The sequence below is a fragment of the Globicephala melas genome, chromosome 15 (genome assembly GCF_963455315.2).
Source record: "Globicephala melas chromosome 15, mGloMel1.2, whole genome shotgun sequence".
Taxonomy (NCBI): Eukaryota; Metazoa; Chordata; class Mammalia; order Artiodactyla; family Delphinidae; genus Globicephala; species Globicephala melas.
Window position 1 is genome coordinate 36,375,643 of NC_083328.1, and position 21,634 is coordinate 36,397,276.

Below are 21,634 nucleotides of genomic sequence, written 5' to 3' on the forward strand. Positions count from 1 at the left end.
TCAGAGCACCAGAGGCCAGGGCAGGGGCAGCTCGGCCGAGGCCCAGAGCCAGGCTCGTACCCCAAGAGCTATCCTCCGTCGGCCTCTGGGGTTCAGTTGCCCGAGGTCACCTCCTCAGGCCTGAAGGGGCTAGGAGGGCCTGTCTGGCTCAGGAACAGAGCTCAGCCATGAAAGCGCGAGACAGTGGGGGTTCCCGCTGGCAAAGCAAACGCATTCGGCACCAATGTCCTCGTGCGAGTCAGGGCCCTGCACCCAGAGGGCGACGAGAGGCTGAGGTGCCATCATGGAGGGGTGAGCGGATGAGGGACGATGAGTCAGCATCTAGGGGGCAGAGTGGTGCTCTGCAGCAAACACCGCTTTCCTTAAAGAGACGCACGAATACCTGCCCAGGAAATGCTCCTATGCAGCTTTCCTTGGCAACTGGACTGGTACAGGGAGGAGAAAGAGGCCACTGCAAGGGAAACCGTGAGCGGCCAGTCAGCAGAAGGAGAGACTACGCACAGGTCGAGCAGAGAGCACAGGCACCACTAGTCCTGCACAGACCCAGAGCCTGGAGAGAGAGAGGGGAGGGCCAGCGATCGGCTGGAGGGGCGGGTGTGGCACACACGGGTCCCAGCTCTCCAAGCTGCTTGAGCGAACATCTGGCGGGAGTGCATCCCTCCTTCTTGTGAGTAGAGGTCCTCAGCCTCTAAGTGTCATCTGGCCACAGGGAAGGCCGGGGGTTGAAGGACAGCATGGGCCCAGCTGGGCAGGGCCATGAGAGCGCAGGCAGGCGCAGGCAGGCTCAGGTATGCTCGGCGCATCCAAACCCAAACCCAAACCCAAACCCAAACCCAAGCAGAAGTGTGGCAGCCTCCTGGAACCCTTGGCACCAGGCACCCAGAGGAGGTGCAGAACCAAGGCCTCGCTTGGCCCTGCCCGTGTCCACCCCATGAGTAGGGCCAGCTGAGCAGGGCCTTGAGCCCACCGATTCATGGTACCGCGCCTCCAAAGAAGAAGGTCGCCCCTGCAGGAGCCGTCCCCGCTCTCTGGAAATGGGCATCCCCCCAACGGCCAGCCTTCTCCCAATGCCTGAGGCTGGCAGCACCAAGGCTCAGGACCCCACCCCAGGCGCATCTGCCATCAGACAGGGCACACCAGGTGGGCGAGAGGCCAGCGCTCACCTGTGTTAGAGCGTGGGGGTGGGGGGGGCTTGGCTGAGCCGGCCGCCGGCACCGACAGCGACTTGTAGAGGGCCGTGTCGCGACGCTCCTTGAAGCGCTCGGCGGCCATTAGGGCATTGGACAGCTCCTGCAGGGGCGTGTTGTTGATGTCCGAGGAGAAGGGACTGAGTGGGTTCTCCAAGCTCATCAGCCAGCTGGTGTTCCCTGCAGAGGGGCAGCCAGCACCCCACAGGGCTCAGGGCTCGGGCCCAGCGCATCCGAACAGCCATCCCCTCCCGGACCTCCCCAGGCAGCCCCAGCCACGCTGGCCTTTAGGGAGCATGACTCGTGCTCCACCAGGGAGTAATGGTGGGGGGACCAGGCAAGGCACGCCCCTGGCCTTGCCCTGACGCTCCCACCCCCAGTCCCCCTGCCCCGGCCCTGAGGTCAGGGCAGCCACCAGTGGTCACTAGCCTCAGTGACAAGCACGAGGGGCCCTTAGCTCACAGCACCTGCTGCCCCAGGGCAGTTCCCACACTCAGGACAGGCTCAGCCAGGCTCAGGGCCAGAGGGCGAGCAGCCAAGGCAACTCAGCGCAGCAGACTCCTCCCCAAAGGGGGGTTCTGGGTGGGGCTCAGAGAGGCTTCTGGGCTCTGTCCACTCTCCCCTCCAGGCCCAGAGGACCACGCTTGGACTTGACCTTCCTCACTGAGCAGCCTCACATCCCAGCATCTCATCTGACCTCAGTCCACCTCCTCCCAGCCCACCTGGTTTCCTGCCTCCCCCACGGCCATGCCCTCACAGGAACCGGGAGGACTGGGCTAACACACACGAGGAGCCTCTCCCTGCCCCAACCCCCACGGCCCCACAGCCCAGCACGCAAGGCCTCCATGGGGCCAGCACCCCATCCCTCTCCTCACCACTCGGTCACCACTGGCCCCACACTGCACCTGAGATTCCTCCCAGGCTCTGGGCCTTGGCTGAAATGGCCCTGTCGTGGACTGAGTTGTGTCCCCTCAAATTCACGTGTTGGAGCCCTAACCTCTGGGACCTCAGAAAACGACTGCATTTGGAAACAGGCTCTTTAAAGTGGTGATTAAGGTAAAATAAGACCGCACAGATGGACCCTAATCCATTCTGACTGATACCTTAAAACAAGATTAAGACACAGAGGGACAACCGCGTGAGGATGCAGTGAGGAGACGGCCATCTAAAAGCCAAGGAGAGAGGCCATAGGAGAAACAAGCCTTGCCGACAACCTAACCTTGCACTTCCAGGCTCCAGGGCTGGGAGGAAATAAATTCTGTTGTTTAAGCTGTCCAGTCTGTGGTGCTTCGTTATGGCAGCCTGAGCAGACCAGGACAGACCTTCTCCTCACTTAGCCATGGGACCTCCCCTCACTGTTCCTCTCTGGGGACTCGGCTCAAAAGTCACCTCCAAATTGCTCCCGTGGCCCAGTCTGCCTGCCACTGGCTTCTGTGTGTCCAGAGTCTTTATGTAACTGTCCCACACTACGGGTTGACAGCGGCCCAGGACAGCTCAGCGCAGGTCCACCCCTGGGGTACCTGTGGGTCTCCGGACCAAGATCTCTGCCCAGCCCTGGGTCAGCAGGGGGACGTAAGCCGCCAGGTTTGTCTTCTCCTTCTGTGCCGGTAGCTGGGTGCTGGCTGAGGCTTTCTCGGGCTTGCTGGCTGGAGCAGTCTGTAAGCCCGGGGAAGCGGGGCTGCCAGGAAAGTGGGAGGCTGGAGCATCCAAGGCACCAACTCGAAGGCCATGGCCCCCTGAGGAGGAGAGCAGGAGGGCTGGTGACCACCACCACCCAGTGGAAAAGCCACTGGCAAGGCCTGGCTGCTCCACCTGGGGCCTGGGCTGGCCAAGCCCTGAGCTAGTGCCCAGAGGCAGCTCAGCCATCCCCAGGCATGGCCCTCTTCCAGTGTCAGTGTCGGCCTTGGCGGACCCAGGGCAGCAGGAAGGGCCCCCATCACCTGTCCCATAGTCAGACCATGGCTCATTTCAGCTACAGTAGAGTAAAAAGCTCAAGGGGTGAGCTGGGCTGAGGGCCAGGACTGCTGAGGGCTCATAAGAAACACTGACCACGAGAACAGGCCCCCAGCGGCAAGTAGGCCTCGTGCCACAGCTGCACAGAAGGTCATGTCCCCCCACACCCCAACCCCGTGACAAGGGCTCACAGACAGCACTCTAGTTATTCAAAAATTGGAGCAGGCCTAAATAAAGCCAGCCACCTTGATCCTCAGCTCCCAGGGCCTTCCTGAGCACAGGGACTCGCAGAGGCACCCAGGAGGGAGGCAGGGTGGGCAGAGGCTCACCAGACATGGAGCGGACCCGGTCCCGGGCTCCACGGCACACCTGTTGCCCAGCCTGGGACTCCAGCTTGGCTGGTGCCTCCTTTGTCTGTCTCACGTGCACACTGGGGTCAGAGCTGAGGACAGAAGGGTCACCACAGAGCGTAACCAAGGTATTCCAGGGGCTCCAGGCCAGCACGACACTGTCTCATGCAGGCCTGGGCTCAGGACAGCCACCATCAAGGTCAGGCAGGCAGGGGCAGAAAGGTGGTCACCTCAACTCTGGGCCCCCCTGCAGCTCTCCTGAGTCCAGGCCCAGCAGAGACCGGGTCCCAGTCCCCACGCTCGTCGTCACGGTGACAAGCTTGTTCCCAACCAGCCAGGTTTTCGTCCTGCCCCCTGCCAGGAGGAACTCTCCCACGGGGGACCTGAAAGCATAGGAATGTTGGTCAATACCTCACCCGCAAGAAGAAGTCCCACGTGCCACTCCTGCTGCCCCTTTGGCCAAGTGCAGTCATAGAAGAAAAGCTAGGCCCTGCCCTCCTGCCCTGCCCCAGTCCTGGAGCCCGACTCGCACCTCTTGGGGACCGCCGTGAAGTTGGAGAACACGTATCTGGCCATCATGTCCAGACACGTCTCTGTGAGCTCCAGGTGGAGAGTTTTCAAGTTGTCATCAGCCTGGGCCATTGAGTTCTCATCTGCAGACCCCAAGCTGGCGCTCGTGAGAGATGTCTGGATCCTGCTGGAGGGAGGAGTCACGGCGAGGTCAGGGTGCCAGGTGGGGGCTGAGCCATCTACCACCGGGGCCAAAGCTCAAGGCATGCAGGTGCTGAGAGGGCTGCACTCAGAAAGACCCGCCAGGGCGTGTGGCCAGTCGAGCCACAGCTTGGCAAACCGAGTGGACACATCATCCCAGGGGGTGGGCAGACAGGGGCTCATGGGAGAGACCCAGGCCCGCTCATCGGAGCAGAGGCTTAGGAGATGGGGAGAGACAGGCTGTCCCCTCACCGAAGCGCAGAAGAGTCAGGTGATGGCTTTGTGGCAGAACAGTGTAGTCATGCAGAGACACGGAGACCACAGGACACACAAAGATTGCATTCTGCCCACAGGGCCACCTCCCATGGAGGACAGGAAGGGTCTGGGCTTTGTGTGAGGCTCTTCACCCACACACTTGGGCCGCCCCGGCCCTGCCCCAGTGACCAGGAGGAGGGGCTTGTGCAGGTTTCACTCTGATACAAATTTCATACTCCCTTTGCCGAGTTTTGCTCATGATAAAGAATTTGTTGGAAAAGAGCTAAAAGGAGAGCCTCACTGACCACTCCCCAACCCCAGCTCCCCACCAAGTCAAACCCCACTTGGTGGAAGCCAGCCTGAGGCTGGAGCCCCAGTCAGGCGTCAGCAAGCGGGTGGGTCTCCGAGCTGTGGGACACTGAGGCCTGAAGGAGCTTCCAGGTGAGGAGACAGTGCAGCCTGGCCTGTCGGCACGAAGCAATAACCCTCCCCCCGCCAGAGCCCACACCTGCACCCGGACACAGCAGGGAGAAGTGATGAGACTGCACCCCTGGAGAGGCCAGGCCTCCCCTGCCCGGCCTCTCGCAGGCTGGCCCCCAGCCCACTGACCTACACAAAAGCCCCCATTCCCTCTCAGCTACAGCAGAAAACAGACCTTTTCTAGAAAAAAAGCTTAAGAAGAAAGTCCACTGAAGAGAATATGAAAGAAAAGCCGAACCCTGGAGAGTGTGTCCCCACCTGACCTGCATGGGCGCTGCTTTCATTTGCAAAGGCCCCTGACCACCAGGGAGAGGCCTGTGGGCGCTGCCACTGGACACCCTCTATCTCACAGTGGTCACCCTGCTTTAGGCTCCCAGGCCGGCCTCTGAGTATGCTGTGCAGCCAGCCCGCACCCATACGAGCCTTGGTGACAGAATGCAACCTTTCCACCCCTCTCCACCAGGCTCCCCGGGCCCAAGGGCAGGGCTTGGCAGGACGGGCCCCTGCGGCCTGAGGGCTGCCACTTGGGCTCTCCTCCAGCTCTGGCCAGGGAGGGCGTGGGCAGGAGATGAGGTCATGCAAGCAGCCCCATGCACCGCCACCCGGGTGCTCCCGCCTGGCAGCGCCACTTCACGGGCCAAGCTCCAGGGTCTGAGCCCCCCACCCAACAAAGCCCACTACCTGCGGACCACATGTTCAGACACACTGATGCTGCGGCACCGGAAGGCATCGGCTGCAGAGCTCTCCTTGAATTCTTTCACGGGTGGAGAGTTATTCAAGCCTTGTTTGGGGGGTCTGGCTATCCTCAAACTACCAGGTGAGGAAGGAAGGCCCAAGCCCCAGAGAGCCCAGCTCCCGGGAGGGGAAAACAAGCCATTGGAGGGATGAGGAGGAAAGGTCACAGGCCACAGGGTCAGGATGGAGAGCCCACGGGTGAGATGAACAAAAAACCATGCCAGAGGCCAGTTAGCAGGGGGAAGAAACAGAAAACAAAAATGCATGAAAATACATCTTGTAAACATGACAGAAAAAGTAAGGTTTCACGCATGATACCAAAACAAAGAACATTAGTGCAAACTAAATGTGTGTGGACCGCATCGCACGGCAGATTCCAGGCTGTGCTGACCAGGCGTCCCGCCCACCCGCTCGGGACCAGGTGCTGAGGCCCCGAAGGTCATAGCTCAAAAAGAGGTCAGTTCTTAGCTCAAGGCCCTGGCCCCCAGCCACCAGGACCTTGAGAGAACAGCTTCTGACTTAGGTCACACTGACGTGGTCATTCTGGAAAATGCCGTATTCCCACCTAGGGAGAGCCAAAAAAGCTTGGACAGGAAGGTGGGGGACAGGAAGGGGGGTAGCCGTTCAAATGAAATGCAAACGAAACCACAAGGCCTAGCACGGCTCTTCTCAGATTTGGCGAAAGCGGCTGTGATGAAGAAGAGCATGACCCCATTAGCAATGGGCTGGGCGAGAGCTCGGGGGACAAGCCACCCTGGCCCGAGGCTGGGCATCTGTGGACCCTGGATCCTCCCATCCAGGCCAGGTGTTTGGCTTCTCAGGAGTCAGCTGCCCTGATGCAACCCTGGGCTTATTCAGCGGAGTCAGTCCCAAAACCTGACGCCCTAGAACTAGCACCTCAATCTCCAACTCAGCAAATCTGTACTCGCCCGTCACCCAGGCAGGATTGGCCACGACCCAGCACGCAGGCTCCACAACACCGCAGGCCACAGCAACCGGCTTGCTGAGGAGCAGCGCTGGCCTCTCCAGCCACGTGTGGGGCGTTTGCAGCCTTCTCAGGCCCCGCCCTGCTTCACAACCCCAGGGCACCTTGGAGCCCAGCATGGTCTGCGCAGGGCGTGCCCTCAGCCCCAGCCCGTACGCACCATGCCGGCCACAGGCCACAGCTTGCGGGCCTGCCCTGCCCCACTGACACCAGGCCCGCCCACACAGGCCCCGCACCTCTTGGGCCTCTCGTTGAGACTGGTGCTCCGTGCTCTAAAGCTGTCCTTTTCGGGGGTGTCATCAAAAGACAGGAGAACGTTGGAGCGCAGACCCTGGCAGAGTGGAGCAGACCTGAGCCGCAGGCCAGAAGGTACTGGCCCTCCAGGCACCCACAGGCTCCTTCCCTCCACACCTGCCAGCCCAGGTACACTGTGAGCCTGGGATGAGCTACAGGCCCAGGACAAGGGTGGCAGAATTGTGTCCCAGTGGCGCCCCACCTCTCTCTCCCCTGCCCGTCACCCTGATCCAGCCATGGTGAGCCAGCGGCAAAGCAGGTCCCGGCCCTAACAAAGGACGCGGCCTCCGCTGGCTTACCTTAGTGATATAAGGAACAAAATCTTTCCGGAAGGGCAGGCGGCACCTAATGAACCACATGGCTATGACGTGATGGGCCAGGCACACAATGTACTGATTGAACCTGCGACAAGAAGAAAAGAGAAGTGCTGGAGGTCCAGCGTGGCACCCGAGGGAAATGAGCCAGGAGCTGGGGGTGCAGATCAGAGGTGCTATGGCCACAGGGAGCCTATGTGGCTTTCTACTCCGAGAGGCCTGGCCTCCAGCAAGCAGAGGCCTCCGGCTGGCCTGGGCCACAACCAGGAGGGGTAGGGTCTCATAGGGATACAAGGCAGCACTTACTTGGAAGGGTTGGTATACGGCAGGGAGATAGCAAACACACTGGCGTACTGCTCTGCTGCAAAGTTCCTGTAGAGCTGAGGTAGCCTGGCCAGAGCTGCAACACCAAGAGACAGCCAGTGAGGGAGCCCAGATGGGCCTGGCAAAGATGGGCCCACGGCCACAGCAGGGCAGGTGTTGCTAGAGTCCTGTGCTCTGTGTCTAAAAAGCCAGTGCAGCTACTCCGACCCAAGAAGGCAGCAAAGCAGTGAAGGTCACAACCCACCCAAACAGGACCTTCCCCTGCCCCTGGGCCTCGGCTCTCTACTCCAAGGGCTGGCAAACTATGGTCCCCAGGCTCAATCCAGCCAGTGGCCTCACTTTATGACCTGTGAGCTAAGAATGGTTTCTACCTTTTCAAAAAGTTGTAAGCAAAAAGAACAGGCAGCCAAGGCATATCACACGTGGCCCTTTACAGAAACAAAGCCCTGCCCTGCTCCTGTCGTCCACACGACTGAGGGCCAGACATGCATGAGGTACTGGGAAGGGGCGAGTGGGGCACCCCAAGCTCCTGGACGTCACAACCTGAGGGGTGAGTAGAGCCCCTCCAAGTTGTAGTGTGTGCTGAGGGGGGACAGAGAGGAGGCTCTAAGAGCCAGGCCGAGTAGGGACCAAGGTCAGGCAACAGGAGGCTCTGTGCCATTTAAACTGACACTGAGGGAAGGAAAGAAGCCAGCCACTTGAAGGCCAAGAAGGAAAGCGTTCAAAGCACAGGGGCAGAAGGTACAAAGGCCCTGAGGCAGCAAAGGGTGGCCCACGGAGCACAACGTGCCTACAGGCAGCCAAGGTGAGGTCTGAGAAGGCAGCACAAGTTACTTCAGGCAAGGCACAGCCCCAAACTCAAGGTCCACCTCACTCACACACACCCAGATACACACGTGCGAAGCCACAGATGCTTACTCGACAGGAACTCGAGGAGTGGAATGGCCATGCTGGCCGTGGCTGAGATGTGCGTGAGCTTCACGACCAGGACAGGCAGCGCCTTGATGATGATGTCAGGCATCTCCACGCTGCAGATGGCCAGGGCCACCACGCACTGGCTGGCGCAGCGGTAGATGAGGCCTTGCTCCAGGCAGTACACCATCTCCCGCTGTGGGACAACACGGATGCCTCAGACCAGGCCCACCACAGGCTGGCCCTCTGTGCCCCGTCCCTGCCCATAGAGAGCCGTTCTGGTGAGCCAGGGCCTGGTCTCCCCTCTCCCACTCCAGAATGTTCTATAGAGGAGAAGACCAAGACTCAGAAAGGCCAAGTGCCTTATCCCAGGTCTCAGGCACCTAAGCGGCAGAGCCACCAGCAGCTGACCCCACCTGAGCCAAGGGGACAGCAAAGCTGGTCTGGTCAAGGTCTTCCTGACACCTCCCCACACCCCCACAAAGGTGGGGTCCCAGGTCCCCAGCCCACCCTGGAGCCAGGACATGCTAGGCTCATCACCCCCTTGGTTCTGGAATCCCCAACTGATTGGCCTTTTGGCAAGGGGAGGATCTGCCTAACACAGCAAGGCCGCCGGGCCCACACCAACCCTGGACAGAGTCCCCCATGAAGATGGCTCAGCTGTGCCCAGCAGGAGACAAGTGCCATCTCAGGCCACAGCCTCGGGCAAACCACCTGGTAGCTTAAGGCCCTGTGGATGATTGTGATTTCCTGCAGCCAGCCCCACCCCTCAGAAACACTTTGGGCCTTGAGGGTTCTCGGGGAACCCCAGTGAGAACCAGGCCAGGCCACACAGAAGGAGCTGGAGCTCACACTCACCCCAGGAGTTGGGGTGGGCAGTGAGGTGGGGGATGGCAAGTCGAGTGTGAGTTTCCAACAGCACTTTGATCAAGAGCATGGGCTCACCACCCAAACAGGACTGAGTCTGAGTTTAGGCCTCTCGCCTTGCTGTGGCCTTGAGTGGGCTACCTGAGCTCCCTAAGACTTCTGTTCCCTGATTGATGAGGGCAGAGTAACAAAAGTATCAGGAATTTAAAGAGAAAGTAAAGGTGATGGCTCATTGCAGGCCTCCCACCCAGCAGTGCAGAATTAAGAAAACAGGCATTACTGCGTGTGCTTTTTGCACCTCATGACAGAGTTGGAGGTAGGCGGAGGGGGGGCCCTCTGCCCGGCTGCTATGCCTCTCAAAACAGGCTCGGCGCCGCCAAGCGTCTCAGCACCTATCCTAACACTGTAGCAAGGACAAGCCAGGCAAAGCTCCTTAGAAAGAAAATAGCACTGCATATGTGTGGAGGGGGGATATTCAAGCATTTCATTAAGCCCACTCCTCCCTGAGACAACTCAGGAGCACCAGTGAGTTCAAACGTCCGCGGTTCCAGGCTGGGCCAGCTGGCAGGGGTGCACTGGCCACATAGGGAAGCAGAGCCAGATGCCCTCGCCCTGGCCCAATAGCCACCCGTTAGGAGGAAAACGCTGGGCCCCTTTGGCTGAAGCAAGCATCCTGGGGACCAGGCTTTCAAAGCTCAACCAACCCGCTCCCATCTGGTACCTGTCTGGTTTTGTCCAAGTAGTTATGATAAGAAATTAACGCTGTCAGCACGGGAACCACAGCGAGATGCAGGTCGGTTCTGGAGAACCCTTCTGGGGTGCTTCGGAGCCGCTCGAGGGTCTTGGGACCTGAAAGCTAACAGCCAAGGGCCAGATGTGAAGCCCTGCCCGGCAGCTGGGTCAAGCTGGGTGGCCAGGGGGCACGGGGTGGCCCCTGAGAATGTAGGCCCAGTGGGAGAAGGGGTCAAAGCCCGAGGACCTTCCTACTTCCTGTTCTAGCCAGCAGCCTGCCTTCTCAGAGAAGTGGGAGGCTGCCCACTGATCCGCCAGGGAGACAGACCCCAGGGAGGAGGAGAGGGGAAGGAGTTAAGACCCTGCTCAGTCCTGCACACTCGAGCCCTTCACTGAGGCCCCCAATCCTCTGCCCGAGAGTTGGGATGGGAGGACAGGCTCCCAGAGGCACCATCTGCACTCCAGCCGGGGTCCGAGCCTCTGAGGGAAACAAGTTTGCCTCCCAGGCCTCAGTCTTTCAGAGCTGAGGAACTATGCTGTGGCCCCACCCACCACATAGGCCGCGGACCCGCTGTGCACGACGCAGGAAAGGCCCGAAGCGGAAGGCGCACCATGGAGCAGAGGGCGGCAGATAGCTGGTCAACACTACACGGGGAGGTGAAGATGAGGACCTTGTAGCGCAGAGACTCGGGCAGCTTGCTGAGCACCAGCTTCAGCACCTTCCAGTCAGTCTCCTGCAGGAACAGGGAAGACGGGGTCTCAGGGTTGGAAGCTTGATCTGGACAGCAGCGAGGCCTCAGACCTGCTCTCCTGTTCTCCACACAAGCCTGGGCCCTCAGTCCCTGCAGCTCGGGGAGCAGACGCTACTCAGAAAAAAGTCAGCCCTGGACGGCGGCCGCTGCCTCCAAACGCCAGGCAGGGCAGGAGGCCCAGTGCAGCACCACCCCTCTCCTCTCAGCAGGACCTGGAACTTCTGCACACCGGCCCCATCTTCCCCACCTTCCCAACGGTGATCCGAGGACGGCCTACCAAGGGCACTGGACCCAAGGGGCTCTGACGATGCCCGCCCAGAGCACAATGAAGATGGATCTGGAAAGAAGCTACTGTACTAGCTTAAAGAGAAGCAAGTGTTCCTCAACGATCCATGAGCCCACATACCTGCCACAGGACCAAAGTTGACCCAGAACCACAGCATCGAGGACAGGGTTGTGGCCTGCACGGACCTTCCCTGGTGAGCCCTCCCAACCTCCACTGGGGTGACCACTGCCCATAAACTACACCAATGGCCAGGAGTCCTAAAAGCCTTTCCCCAGATCCCAACTGTGACACGGAGACCTTGAGACGCTCACAGGAAATCTCCGACAAACCCCTTTAATGCCAAACCCCGGTACCCCCGGGGAACCTGCTACCGCCTCTCCATCCAGCTCTGCTTCCCCACCCGTGGCCCCCAGGAGTGCCCCCCAGCCTATTCCGGGCTGCCCAGCCCCGCCTGCGGCACACTGCTGACCAACCCTCCTCCCTCGTTGCCCCATTGGGGAACAGGCCCAAGCTCCTCCACCTCCCGCCACAGGGAATTTACCTCCCCTACTTCCAGGCTTTGCTTACTCCTGCCGCTGGAATCTTCCCCCTCTTTCAAGACTGCCCTCACCTGCCCCTCCCCATGCCCCCAACCAGATGTGACGGCACCCCCTGCTTCAGTCCCGCACAGCCTGTTGGTGCCTCCTCCCAAGGCACACCCCATCCTACAATCCAGTTATTTGTCAATACACCTCACTCTTGTACCAAAACCACCACCTGGAGGAAGGAACGTCTCCTCGGCTCCGCACCCAGCTTCTGGTGATGCACCACACACAGCAGGCGCTCAACACATGGCTATGGAACCGCTGTGAGGCCTCGAGGCAGACAACCAAGAAACAGGCAGCGAACCTCCCAAGGTTGCCAATGTGGGAGAAGAACGGTGGCCCCCGGGCAGCACCAGTCACTGCTTGGTCTGACCTAATGCAGCCGGAGGGTCTGACCATCTCACCTGCTTCAAACACTGCAGCAGGACACGGAAGAGCAAGGAGTAGGGCAGCGAGCCGAGCCGCACGGCGGGGCCTGCAGGTGCCGGGCCAGGGGGCCCAGTGGGAGGTGACAGGGGGCCACCAGCCTTCTTCTCAGAGCCCCTCTCCGGCTCCCTGTGGAAGCAAGTGGGAGAAGCACTGAGGCCAGAGCTCCCGCTCCACAAGGCTAAGGACGGATGCAGGCCCCAAGCCCCAACCCAGGGCTGTGCTCAGGATGCCTCTGGGACCTTCCCTCAGACACAGGACCACCCCAGGGCGGAGGGCAGCGAGCTCCCCACCCCCCACCCGCCCCAGGACCCAGGACCGTACATGTAGTCGCAGACGCAGTAGGGGCTGAACCTCACAAGCCCGTCCTTGCTGGGCAGGCCCAAGCGGTGCAGCGAGTCGGCCCGCAGCTGCAGGAGGAAGTCGAAAGCCTGCGGAGAGCAAGAGGCATGGTCCAACAGAGAGAAAGCCGCCACCTGGCCATGCAGACCAGCGCAGCTCTCGGGAAAGGCTGCCGCGCTAACAGCAACCACGCCCTGACTTCATTGCAGACGGTGGTGCTGGCGGAGAGGCGCGGGCACTCATGGCCTCCTCCCTCAGAGCCCATGGAGGCTGTGACATTCCCACAAAAGCTGGGCGACATGGCAGCCTCTCACACCCGGGGAAACAGCGGGAGTGGACATATTGCACCTGCCCAGGCATCATCGCACGGCCCCGGTGTAGACAGCAGAGCTCTGCTCAGGACACTGTCGCTTCCCCCAGCTATTGGTGGGTCATTTAACTGGAGTCCCCAAATGACAGGGGGCTGCCCCATTGGGCAGACGCTCTGAAAGGGACCGGGGCTTCCATCCCAGCGCCCTCTGCTCATCCTGGTGCCAGCTCCCATGGTGGGAGCTCATACCAGTATGCCCTGCCCTGCACCCCTGCTGCCAGTCACCAACAGACTCCGCGGCACCAGGGGTCTGGGGCTCCAGAGCAATTCCCTTTCTCTGCCCCCATCTCAGGCTGCCATGTGACTGAGAGGCATGCAGACCACAGGCAAAGGAAAAAGCAGCAGGTCCTGGGGAGGACGCAGCCACAGCTGGTGCTAAGGAAGGAACAGTCTGCTGAAGACCCCTCCCGGGCCCCCTGCCACCTCTCCAGTCTGCAGCCTGCATTCACCAGGCCGGATGCAGCTGCTGGGTGCCCCAGGGAACATACCTGCAGCCGGATGCTGCTGGCAATGGGCAGGGTGTAGGTGTGCTTGTAGTGGAGCTGGATATGGCTGACAAGCGTTTCATACACACGTGTGGCGTGGCTGGCAGGCAGGGCGTACAGCTTGGTCTGCAGAGAGAGCGCGCTGGTCACTGCAAGGGCAGGAGGCCAAACTGCAGCCGGGGAGTCAGCACCTTGATGCCCGGGGGGAGAGGCCAGGCAAGCACTTTGGAGGTAACTGGCCGTACCCACCATTCTTTGAAATGTACAAACACTTCAAGCCACCAACTCTGCTTCAGGGCTTCATCCCACGGGTACGCCCACATGCGCCCACCCTTGGTGAAGGCAAAAAACCAGAAACAGCCACATATCTGTGTTATCAACAGGGAATTGGTTAATGAATCAGAGAAACCTGCCCAATGGCACACAACACAGCAACGCATGACAGGATCCACGTGCACCGACAGAGCACCTTCTCAACGCCACGAGGCAAAGCGGGAGAAACCAGGGGCAGAGCAAGGTGGGAGGTGTGCTTCATGAGGGGTTATAAAGGGGATAATTCCCCTAGCTGCTGGGGCTGTTATTAACCCCACGGTGAGCCCGTCTCCCCCACCTCTGCAAGGTCAAGAGCACCTCCCTGACAAGCCAGGCTACGGGAGGCCAGGTGTGAGAGTTCGCGGTGCTGCCAGCAACCTGGTTCTGGGGGCAGGGGTTATGGGGTGGTGCTGGGGCAGGAGGGACCCAAGGGACCCAGCTACAGCCAAGGGTCCCCTTTGTGGTACTCTGAGCCTTGGAGGAGAGCAGTGCTTCAAAAACGTATCACTGATGTTCTTTTATTTACTTATTTATTTTGAATTTTATTTTTTTATTGATATTCTTTTTAAAGAAAAAAATGATTAACAGAGTGGTATCTCTTTGGTTCAAAAACAATATAGGGACTTCCCTGGTGGTCCAGTGGTAAATGCAGGGCACGCGCGTTCAATCCCTGCTCGGGAAACTAAGATCCCACATGCTGTGGGGCAGCTAAGCCCATGGGCCACAACAACTGAGCTCGTGCGCCTCAACCAGAGAGTCTGTGTGCCGCAAACTACAGAGCCCACGCACTCTGGAACCCACACGCCGCAACTAGAGAGAAGCATGCGCGCCGCAACAAAGAGCTGACGCAGCCCCCCAAAATAAAATAATTAATTTTAAAAAAACAACATAAAAGCATTATCCCTGCCTTCCACAAAAACCAAAACACACACACAAGGGAGAGGGGAGGGAGTTGGACACCACGCTTGACAAAGCACAAGCATCTCAGGAAGGACACCCATGGAGTTGGGCAGCCACTGCTCTGCTTGCCCATTTTGGTGGGAAGAAAGGAGGGAACAGAACTTTTTGCTATGTTTATGCTGTTCGCGTGTTTTAACTAGACATATATATTATTTTTTAATTACAAAAAATGAAAACAGGCTGGCCCAGGACTTTGCTCAAGTAGGAAACAGCTCAATTCTGCGGCCCCGGGTCACCAGGGCTCGATTTCCAAGTGAGGGCAACAGACCATCTCTTCTTCATTCTCCGTATAGGCTTCTGGGTTCATCCAGGCCACAGGGCTCCCCACAACCCCTCAAGTCAGGACACAGGGAGCACGGGGCTGCTATGGACAAGACACCAAGGAGGTGCCGTCCACTTTTTATCAAATTTTAAACTTCCACACCAGATAATAAAAGTCCATCACGTATAAACATGACGGAAACTGTTCTACCATCAACATTTTACGAAGTAGTTTATGAACCAATTGATTCAAATATTACATTTTACACAATACTGATACTGGCAGGTGACCTTGAGTATAGATAACACCACAATGCTTTGCAAGTCAGTGATCGAGGGCAGTAGCCAGTGGAAGAGCCTGATCGCTGCCCTGCTGGGGACGTAAAGGGACAAGTCCACAGCTCCATCAAGCCTCAAGAGCCAGGCGGTGCCCAGGAGCGTGTGAGGACAGCCACCACGCAGGAGAGTGAGCACGACGTGGCAAGAATGATTGGGAACAGAGAATGTGTGCAAATTGTCTGACTGATGAAGGACTTGTATCCAGGGTATGGAATGAACCCTTACAACTCGAGAAAGACAAATAACCCAGTTTAAAAATGGGTAAAGAGGGCTTCCCTGGTGGCGCAGTGGTTGAGAGTCCACCTGCCGATGCAGGGGACACGGGTTCGTGCCCCGGTCCGGGAAGATCCCACATGCCGCGGAGCGGCTGGGCCCGTGAGCCATGGCCGCTGAGCCTGCGCATCCGGAGCCTGTGCTCCGCAACGGGAGAGGCCACAACAGTGAGAGGCCCGCGTACCGCAAAAAAAAAAAAAAAAAAAAAATGGGCAAAGGATCTGAACAGACATTTCTCCAAAGAGGATACACAAACAACCCGTCAGCACATGGAAAGATGCTCAACATCATTAGGAAAACGCGAATCAAAACCACAGTAAGATTTCACTTCATACCCATTAGGATGGTGATAATCAAAAAAACCGAAAATAAGGAGTGTGAGTGAGGATGTGGAGAGAATGGAAGCCTCATCCACTGATGCTGGGAATGTAAAATGGAGCAGGCCCTGTGGAAAACAGCCTGGCTGTTCCTCAAACGATTAAGCAGAGTTACCGGCTGACTCAGCAATTCCACTCCTAGGTGGATCCCCTAGAGAAATGAAACACATGTCCACATAGAAACTTGTGAGTGTTCACTGTAGCACGATTCACAACAGCCAAAAAGTGGAAGTGACCCAAGTGTCCATCAACTGATGGATAAGCAAAATATAGTCTATCCGTACAATGAACTATTACCCATCCATATAAAGAAATGAAGTACCGACACACGCTACAACATGGATGAACCTTGAAGACATTATGCTCAATGCAAGATGCCAGACACATGAGGTCACATATTGTGTGATTCCATGTCTATGAAATGCCCAAAATAAGCAAATTCAGAGACAGAAAGTGAATTAGTGATTGCCAAGGGCTGGAGGTGCTGAGGGGAGAATAAGGAGTGACCGCTAATGGGTATGGAGCTGCTTTGGGGTAAATGTCTCTAATGATGGCTGCACAACTCTATGAATACAACAAAGACCACGGAATCATACACTCTAAACGGATGAACTGTATGATATATAAGCTACACCTCAAAAAAGCTATTAAAAAAAGACCAAACAACCGTGGGGACAGAACGGACACCAGCCCTTCCCACCTCATTGGCTGTGGAGAGACGTGAGGTGGTGGTTCTGGCCCTGGCTTGGGAGTGTTTCTCACAGACTGGCTCTGGCTGGGCCTTGTCCACGCTTCCCTGACCTGGTCAGGGCTCTGAACTGGTCCCCCCACTGTAACGAGGAGTTGGGATCACACTCGGACTGCCCTCTGAGACCCCAGGGAGTGCCCAGGTCTCCTCGGGGATGGGTCGCTAAAGAGCAGCACTCCAATGAAATGCAGAGGCCCACCTGAAGGATGACCAGGAGTCCCAGGACTGCAGTCTTCACATCCTCCAAGGAGGCCGAGTACACCACCACATCCCTTTCCTCCAGCTCAGGGGGTGGAGACAGGGAGCGGGCAATCACCTACAGAGAGATCTCTATTTAAATTCCCAACTCTGGGCTCCCTGAGGCAGCAACCATCAGATCTGATATTTTCTACCCAAAAATACTTTCTCCTTTATTTCTCAAGAGGAAAGATGCACTCCCCTCATCCAGGGCATGGTTCAGAAACTGCAATGCATTTTGAAATTAAAAGGATGCTGGCTGTGCAGAAGGACAATGTGCCCAAACCCCACCCCCAGCCAGTCTCCCCCGAAGCCACAGAGCCATGTCCCAGGACCCCTGGGCAGCACGGCAGCAGGACAGCGCCAAGCAGCAGCAGGCCCGGCCAGACCTCCCAACACCGCCCCATCTCTGTTAGGAGGGAACCCCATCTCGGAGAGACCCAGGCAGTCTCCCTGCAGAGAACGGAGACAGCGAGTCCAAAGAACATTGCTGTCCGCTGGGCTCTGCCACAGAGAGGGGTCCCAATGGCAGCCCAGGCGCCCCAAGCCCCAGGCTCGAGTGGCTCTCACTTTCTCAATGATGTCCAGCAGGCTATTAAAGTGGTGGGTGTGGCAGCCTTCAGCCAGATCTACCAGCAACTGGGTGGCCAGCTTTCGGACTTGGTGGTCTTTATCCTCCGGGACGTGGGAGAGCTGTGAGATGACCACTGAGTTGATCAGCTCCTCCTGCACCAAGCACAAGAGAAGCCAGGTGAGCCACTGGCCACACGGCCAAAACTCACCTAACACGTCGTTAAAGACTTGGGACAACAGCAGCGGGGTGTGCGAGCGCCTGAGAGGCCCAGGCCTCTTCCAGGGCACTCTGTGCGTCCCCTCGGCTCAGGAGAATGATGACGACTACAGGCTCAGACTCAGACGTGATGCAGCAGTGAATGTCCCTGCTCCCTCTCTGTCATTCAACATCACAATTAAGAAGGATCCCATGTGGAGGGCTCTCTGCCCTGGGGATAGAGAGACCTCGTCCCCGACATCACAGAGCCCACTGTAACGGGGCAGCAGGACGAGCGCTTTCACAGAAGCAGGTACAAAGCGCTACAGGAGCAGAGAGCAGGACGAGAGCGACCCCAACACGAGGGACTCAAGAACCCAGAGGGCTTCCTAAAAGAGGCAGCACTGAGCTGGACTCTGAAAAAGAATGAATTCCAAGGGACAGAGATGCAGGGAAAGGGAAGGCTGAGAGGGTAGGAGGGGTGGGCAGGTCCTAGGGATACCAGGCATTCCAGTGAGGCCTCGGTGAGGAAGGTGCTGGGAAACGAGGGGAGATGTAGAGCCTGAGCACACCTCCCGGAGAAGAGAGCCCAGTGGGCAGAGGCCGCTGCCGATTCTGAAAGAAGGACAGGCCCTGGCTGCAAACCTAGTGAAGGATGGACTGGAGGGGAAGAAATGCAGTAGAGAGGTTGGTAGGGGCTGCCACCACCCTGGCATCTGGTGATCAGCCCAGAGCCCGGAGGATGAGTGTGATTATAAAAAGAAAATGTCCCCATGCAAGACTGTTTTCCTGAGGGCAGGGACTATGCCATCCTGGCCGCTCAGCCACAGGCCTGGCAGAAGGCACCAAGGAAGGGAGGGAGGGAGGGATGAACGAGGAAACAAAGCCTGCCACAGAGAGGCGCTGGCAGACCCCAGGTCCCAGGCCAACCCCAGGAGGCGTGTAGTGCCCTGAAAGGGCCACGCGCTGCCTCTCGGGTGAGTACCACCCCGCATGGCTTGTGGAGGCCGCCCTCACACCTGCTGCCCCAGGGCTCCCGCGCCAGCATGGATACACACCTCATAGAACTGCCTGTTGATGAGCAGCACGAAGGACAGGACGTCCAGCACCTTGATACGCACAGCACTGCGCAATTCGTTTCTGGGGGGAGGAGCACACCTGTTGGGGCTGGGCGGGTGCACCAGCCACCGGCCTCACCCTCCCCCAGCCCGAGTAGCCCAACCTCCAATGGCTTCCCTGGGGACCCAGCCCCCAGACCCACCCGCCTCCGTGTCAGGCAAGACTGACTCCAGATCCTCCCCGCGTGGGGCCCAGCTCGGCAACATCCAGACCAAGAATGGGGTAAAGGGGCAGAGAACCTGGCCCTCAGAGATGGCCTCTTTCTAGATGACCACTCCACAGGAGGGAGTAAGCACAGAGGCCTCAGAGAACTCTGTCCTCTGGAAGACAAACCCTTTCCTGCTCAGTGAGAACTGTCACTTTCAAGAATCGGAGAGGAAAGTGCTAACTCTCAGTGTCCTGCCTGCAGTGCAGACACAGGGTCAGGTGGGCCTCCAGAGGCTGCCTACCTGAAAAATCTCTCCATCAGTAACTGCAGGTTGTGAATCCAGCCATCCTTTGCTGGATGGATTGACTGAGCCCTGTAGGTTATTAAGTTTAAGAGGGAGGACTCCTGTCAAAGGAAGAAAGACCTGGAGTGAATGAGCCGCTCTGCCCTTCCAGAGATTTTTTGATAAATACGGCCCCATGCTGCTGGCCCAAGAGACCAGCCACTCCGAGGCCCAGGTAGGGAGCCCACACGATAAAGGCCCTGCTGGCAGCAGTGAAGATTCATTTAAAACCCACATAACGGACTTCCCTGGTGGCACAGTGGTTAAGAATCCGCTTGCCAATGCAGGGGACATGGGTTCAAGCCCTGGTCCAGGAAGATCCCACATGCCGTGGAGCAACTAAACCCGTGTGCCACAACTACCGAGCCTGTGCTCTAGAGCCTGCACACCACAACTACTGAGCCCACTTGCTGCAACTACTGAAGCCCACCTAGAGCCCACACTCTGCAACAAGAGAAGCCACCGCAGTGAGAAGCCTGTGCGCCACGACGAAGAGCAGCCCCCGCTTGCCGAAACTAGAGAAAGCCTGCGTGCAGCAACGAAGACCCAACACAGCCAAAATAAAGAAATAAAAGATAAAACCCACATAAAAGCCTTGCATCAGGCTGAGCCCTTCTGGCACCAGGACTGCCTGCCTTTCGGAGAGCAGACATGCTGAGCATGAAGCCAACTGGCCCCTCCCTCCGCACAGGTGGGAGGAAACGGATGCTTAGGCTGTGATATGCTCTCACAGACCCACACGCATTCAGCCTCCTGACGGCACGGCAGACTTCTCTGCTGGAGCACAAATCCCAGGGGAGCAGAAGCCTGCCAAGGTTTTTACTTCAAACTCACGGAAAACTTGCCTCCAGACCCCCACAGCCAGACCTCCGGGAGCTGAGCAGCCCCTCCTCTCCCCCAGCAGCCTGACCTAAACCACCCGCTTGCCCAAGCACCAAAGGCCCACTGTGCTGGAGAAAGAGGTGGTCTTACAGGCCTCTGGTCTGCACATCTCTCAATGAGCTCAAAGTATCTCTCCTGCGAGCCATGGAACTCATTTTGATCACACAGCTCTTCCACCGTGGTCAGCAGGTCGTGGACGATAGCTTTGAGTTCTGGGCTGTCCAGGCTCTGCAACACGAAGGCACGGTTACACAGGAGGGATCTCAGCTCCCTTCAAGGACTCGGCATTGGAGTCCTCAGCTCAAATGAGCTGAATCCAGACACCCTCTCAGGTCCTCCCACTGGACAGGGGGCACGAGTGCTATTCCTGCCCATTGGGGAACGGTGGGGCCCAAGGGGTCCTGGCTGTGCCCACATGGCGGGCCTCCACTACTAGTGTGTTCACACCTCCCTCAGGCTCTCGCATCTTCTGGAGGCCCCAGGGGTGTGGCCTTCCAGACCATCACTCCAAGATGAAGCACTGCCTGACCAGCTGGTCGTGACAATGATCTGGCCCAGCAGCCACCCCTGAGGGACAAGAACCCAGGCCCTGCTGAGTTCCGGTCCTTCCTCCCACGGGCCTGGCCGTCCGCCTAAAGCCCGCCCCAGTGCCCCAGACCCGAGCCCATGCTATATGGGGCCTCATCTCATCTGCAGCCCCTGCACCATCACGTCCTCCTTCCTGCCACAGTCAAAGCCCTCCTCCAAAGTTCCACCAACTGCAGGCAGCATTCGAGACACTTTGGGAACTGTCTTCAGGGTCCACTTGCAGGCCATGGAGGCCACCTGGCGTGTTACTCTGTCGACCTTGATCAACACTACCCCCCACCCCCCTTGCTCACCTATTACATAGTCCTGCTTCAACTGATAGAGGGGATTTGGGAAAAACAGCCGTCTTCAGTGGACGGTGAGTTGCCACCCAAGAGCCATCAGAGAACACGGCCCAGCAAGCTCTGAGGGAGGGCCCTGGAGGGGCGGGGAGAGGCCCCCATGGGTCCACGCCCCCCAGGAAGGGGCCCTCTGGCCAACGGGTCGGCCGTCTCAGTTCTCCCTGTGCCCACCTCACCTGGAGCTGCTGAAGCAGGCGTTCAACAATGTTCAGCAGGATGTCCCATGTCACAGCCTGGAGCTCCCTCCGGTACTTCTTGATAAGTCTGGTTATGGAGAGCACGATCTCATAGGACACCACCTCGTTCGGACAGGTCATGGCCTGGAACACGGCCCGGGGGGCACGCAGCATCAGCCCCTTTGCGCTCACGCACAGAAGCCCCAGCACGTCGCCCTTGGAACCTAGCATGAGATGCCTCGCTCCCACGCACATCTCGTGGGATGTGATATCTCGTGGGATACACAAAAGTAGTATCTCAGGAACCCAGAAGTGTGTTTTCTATACTGGCTCCAAAGGGCCTGACGTAGCCAGACCATTCATTTCAAATTCTGGGTACCTGGCTTCCTGGCCTAGAAGAACCTGAAAGCTACCCTG

At 58.3% G+C, this 21,634-nt stretch overlaps 1 protein-coding gene across 9 annotated transcripts in view; it reads right to left on the minus strand.

Moving 5' to 3' along the window:
* TSC2 (TSC complex subunit 2) overlaps positions 1-21,634 on the minus strand; it is a 37,204-nt gene that overhangs the window by 6,570 nt on the left and 9,000 nt on the right. For 4 of the 9 annotated variants that reach the window (XM_030848428.2, XM_030848425.2, XM_060284225.1 and 1 more), the window contains 22 exons: positions 21,218-21,361; positions 20,203-20,340; positions 19,189-19,292; positions 18,679-18,760; positions 17,422-17,577; positions 16,814-16,930; positions 13,348-13,470; positions 12,472-12,578; positions 12,126-12,276; positions 10,711-10,833; positions 10,089-10,223; positions 8,507-8,696; positions 7,571-7,664; positions 7,250-7,352; positions 6,893-6,987; positions 5,618-5,746; positions 4,023-4,187; positions 3,721-3,873; positions 3,470-3,582; positions 2,708-2,923; positions 1,164-1,367; positions 383-451 (listed from right to left, as the gene is read on the minus strand). In XM_030848428.2, coding sequence (XP_030704288.1) covers positions 383-451; positions 1,164-1,367; positions 2,708-2,923; positions 3,470-3,582; positions 3,721-3,873; positions 4,023-4,187; positions 5,618-5,746; positions 6,893-6,987; positions 7,250-7,352; positions 7,571-7,664; positions 8,507-8,696; positions 10,089-10,223; positions 10,711-10,833; positions 12,126-12,276; positions 12,472-12,578; positions 13,348-13,470; positions 16,814-16,930; positions 17,422-17,577; positions 18,679-18,760; positions 19,189-19,292; positions 20,203-20,340; positions 21,218-21,361 — 2,911 coding nt within the window. The remainder of the gene's footprint in view (positions 1-382; positions 452-1,163; positions 1,368-2,707; positions 2,924-3,469; positions 3,583-3,720; positions 3,874-4,022; positions 4,188-5,617; positions 5,747-6,892; positions 6,988-7,249; positions 7,353-7,570; positions 7,665-8,506; positions 8,697-10,088; positions 10,224-10,710; positions 10,834-12,125; positions 12,277-12,471; positions 12,579-13,347; positions 13,471-16,813; positions 16,931-17,421; positions 17,578-18,678; positions 18,761-19,188; positions 19,293-20,202; positions 20,341-21,217; positions 21,362-21,634) is intronic. The other 5 variants (XM_030848430.2, XM_030848429.2, XM_030848427.2 and 2 more) reach the window with 5 other exon arrangements.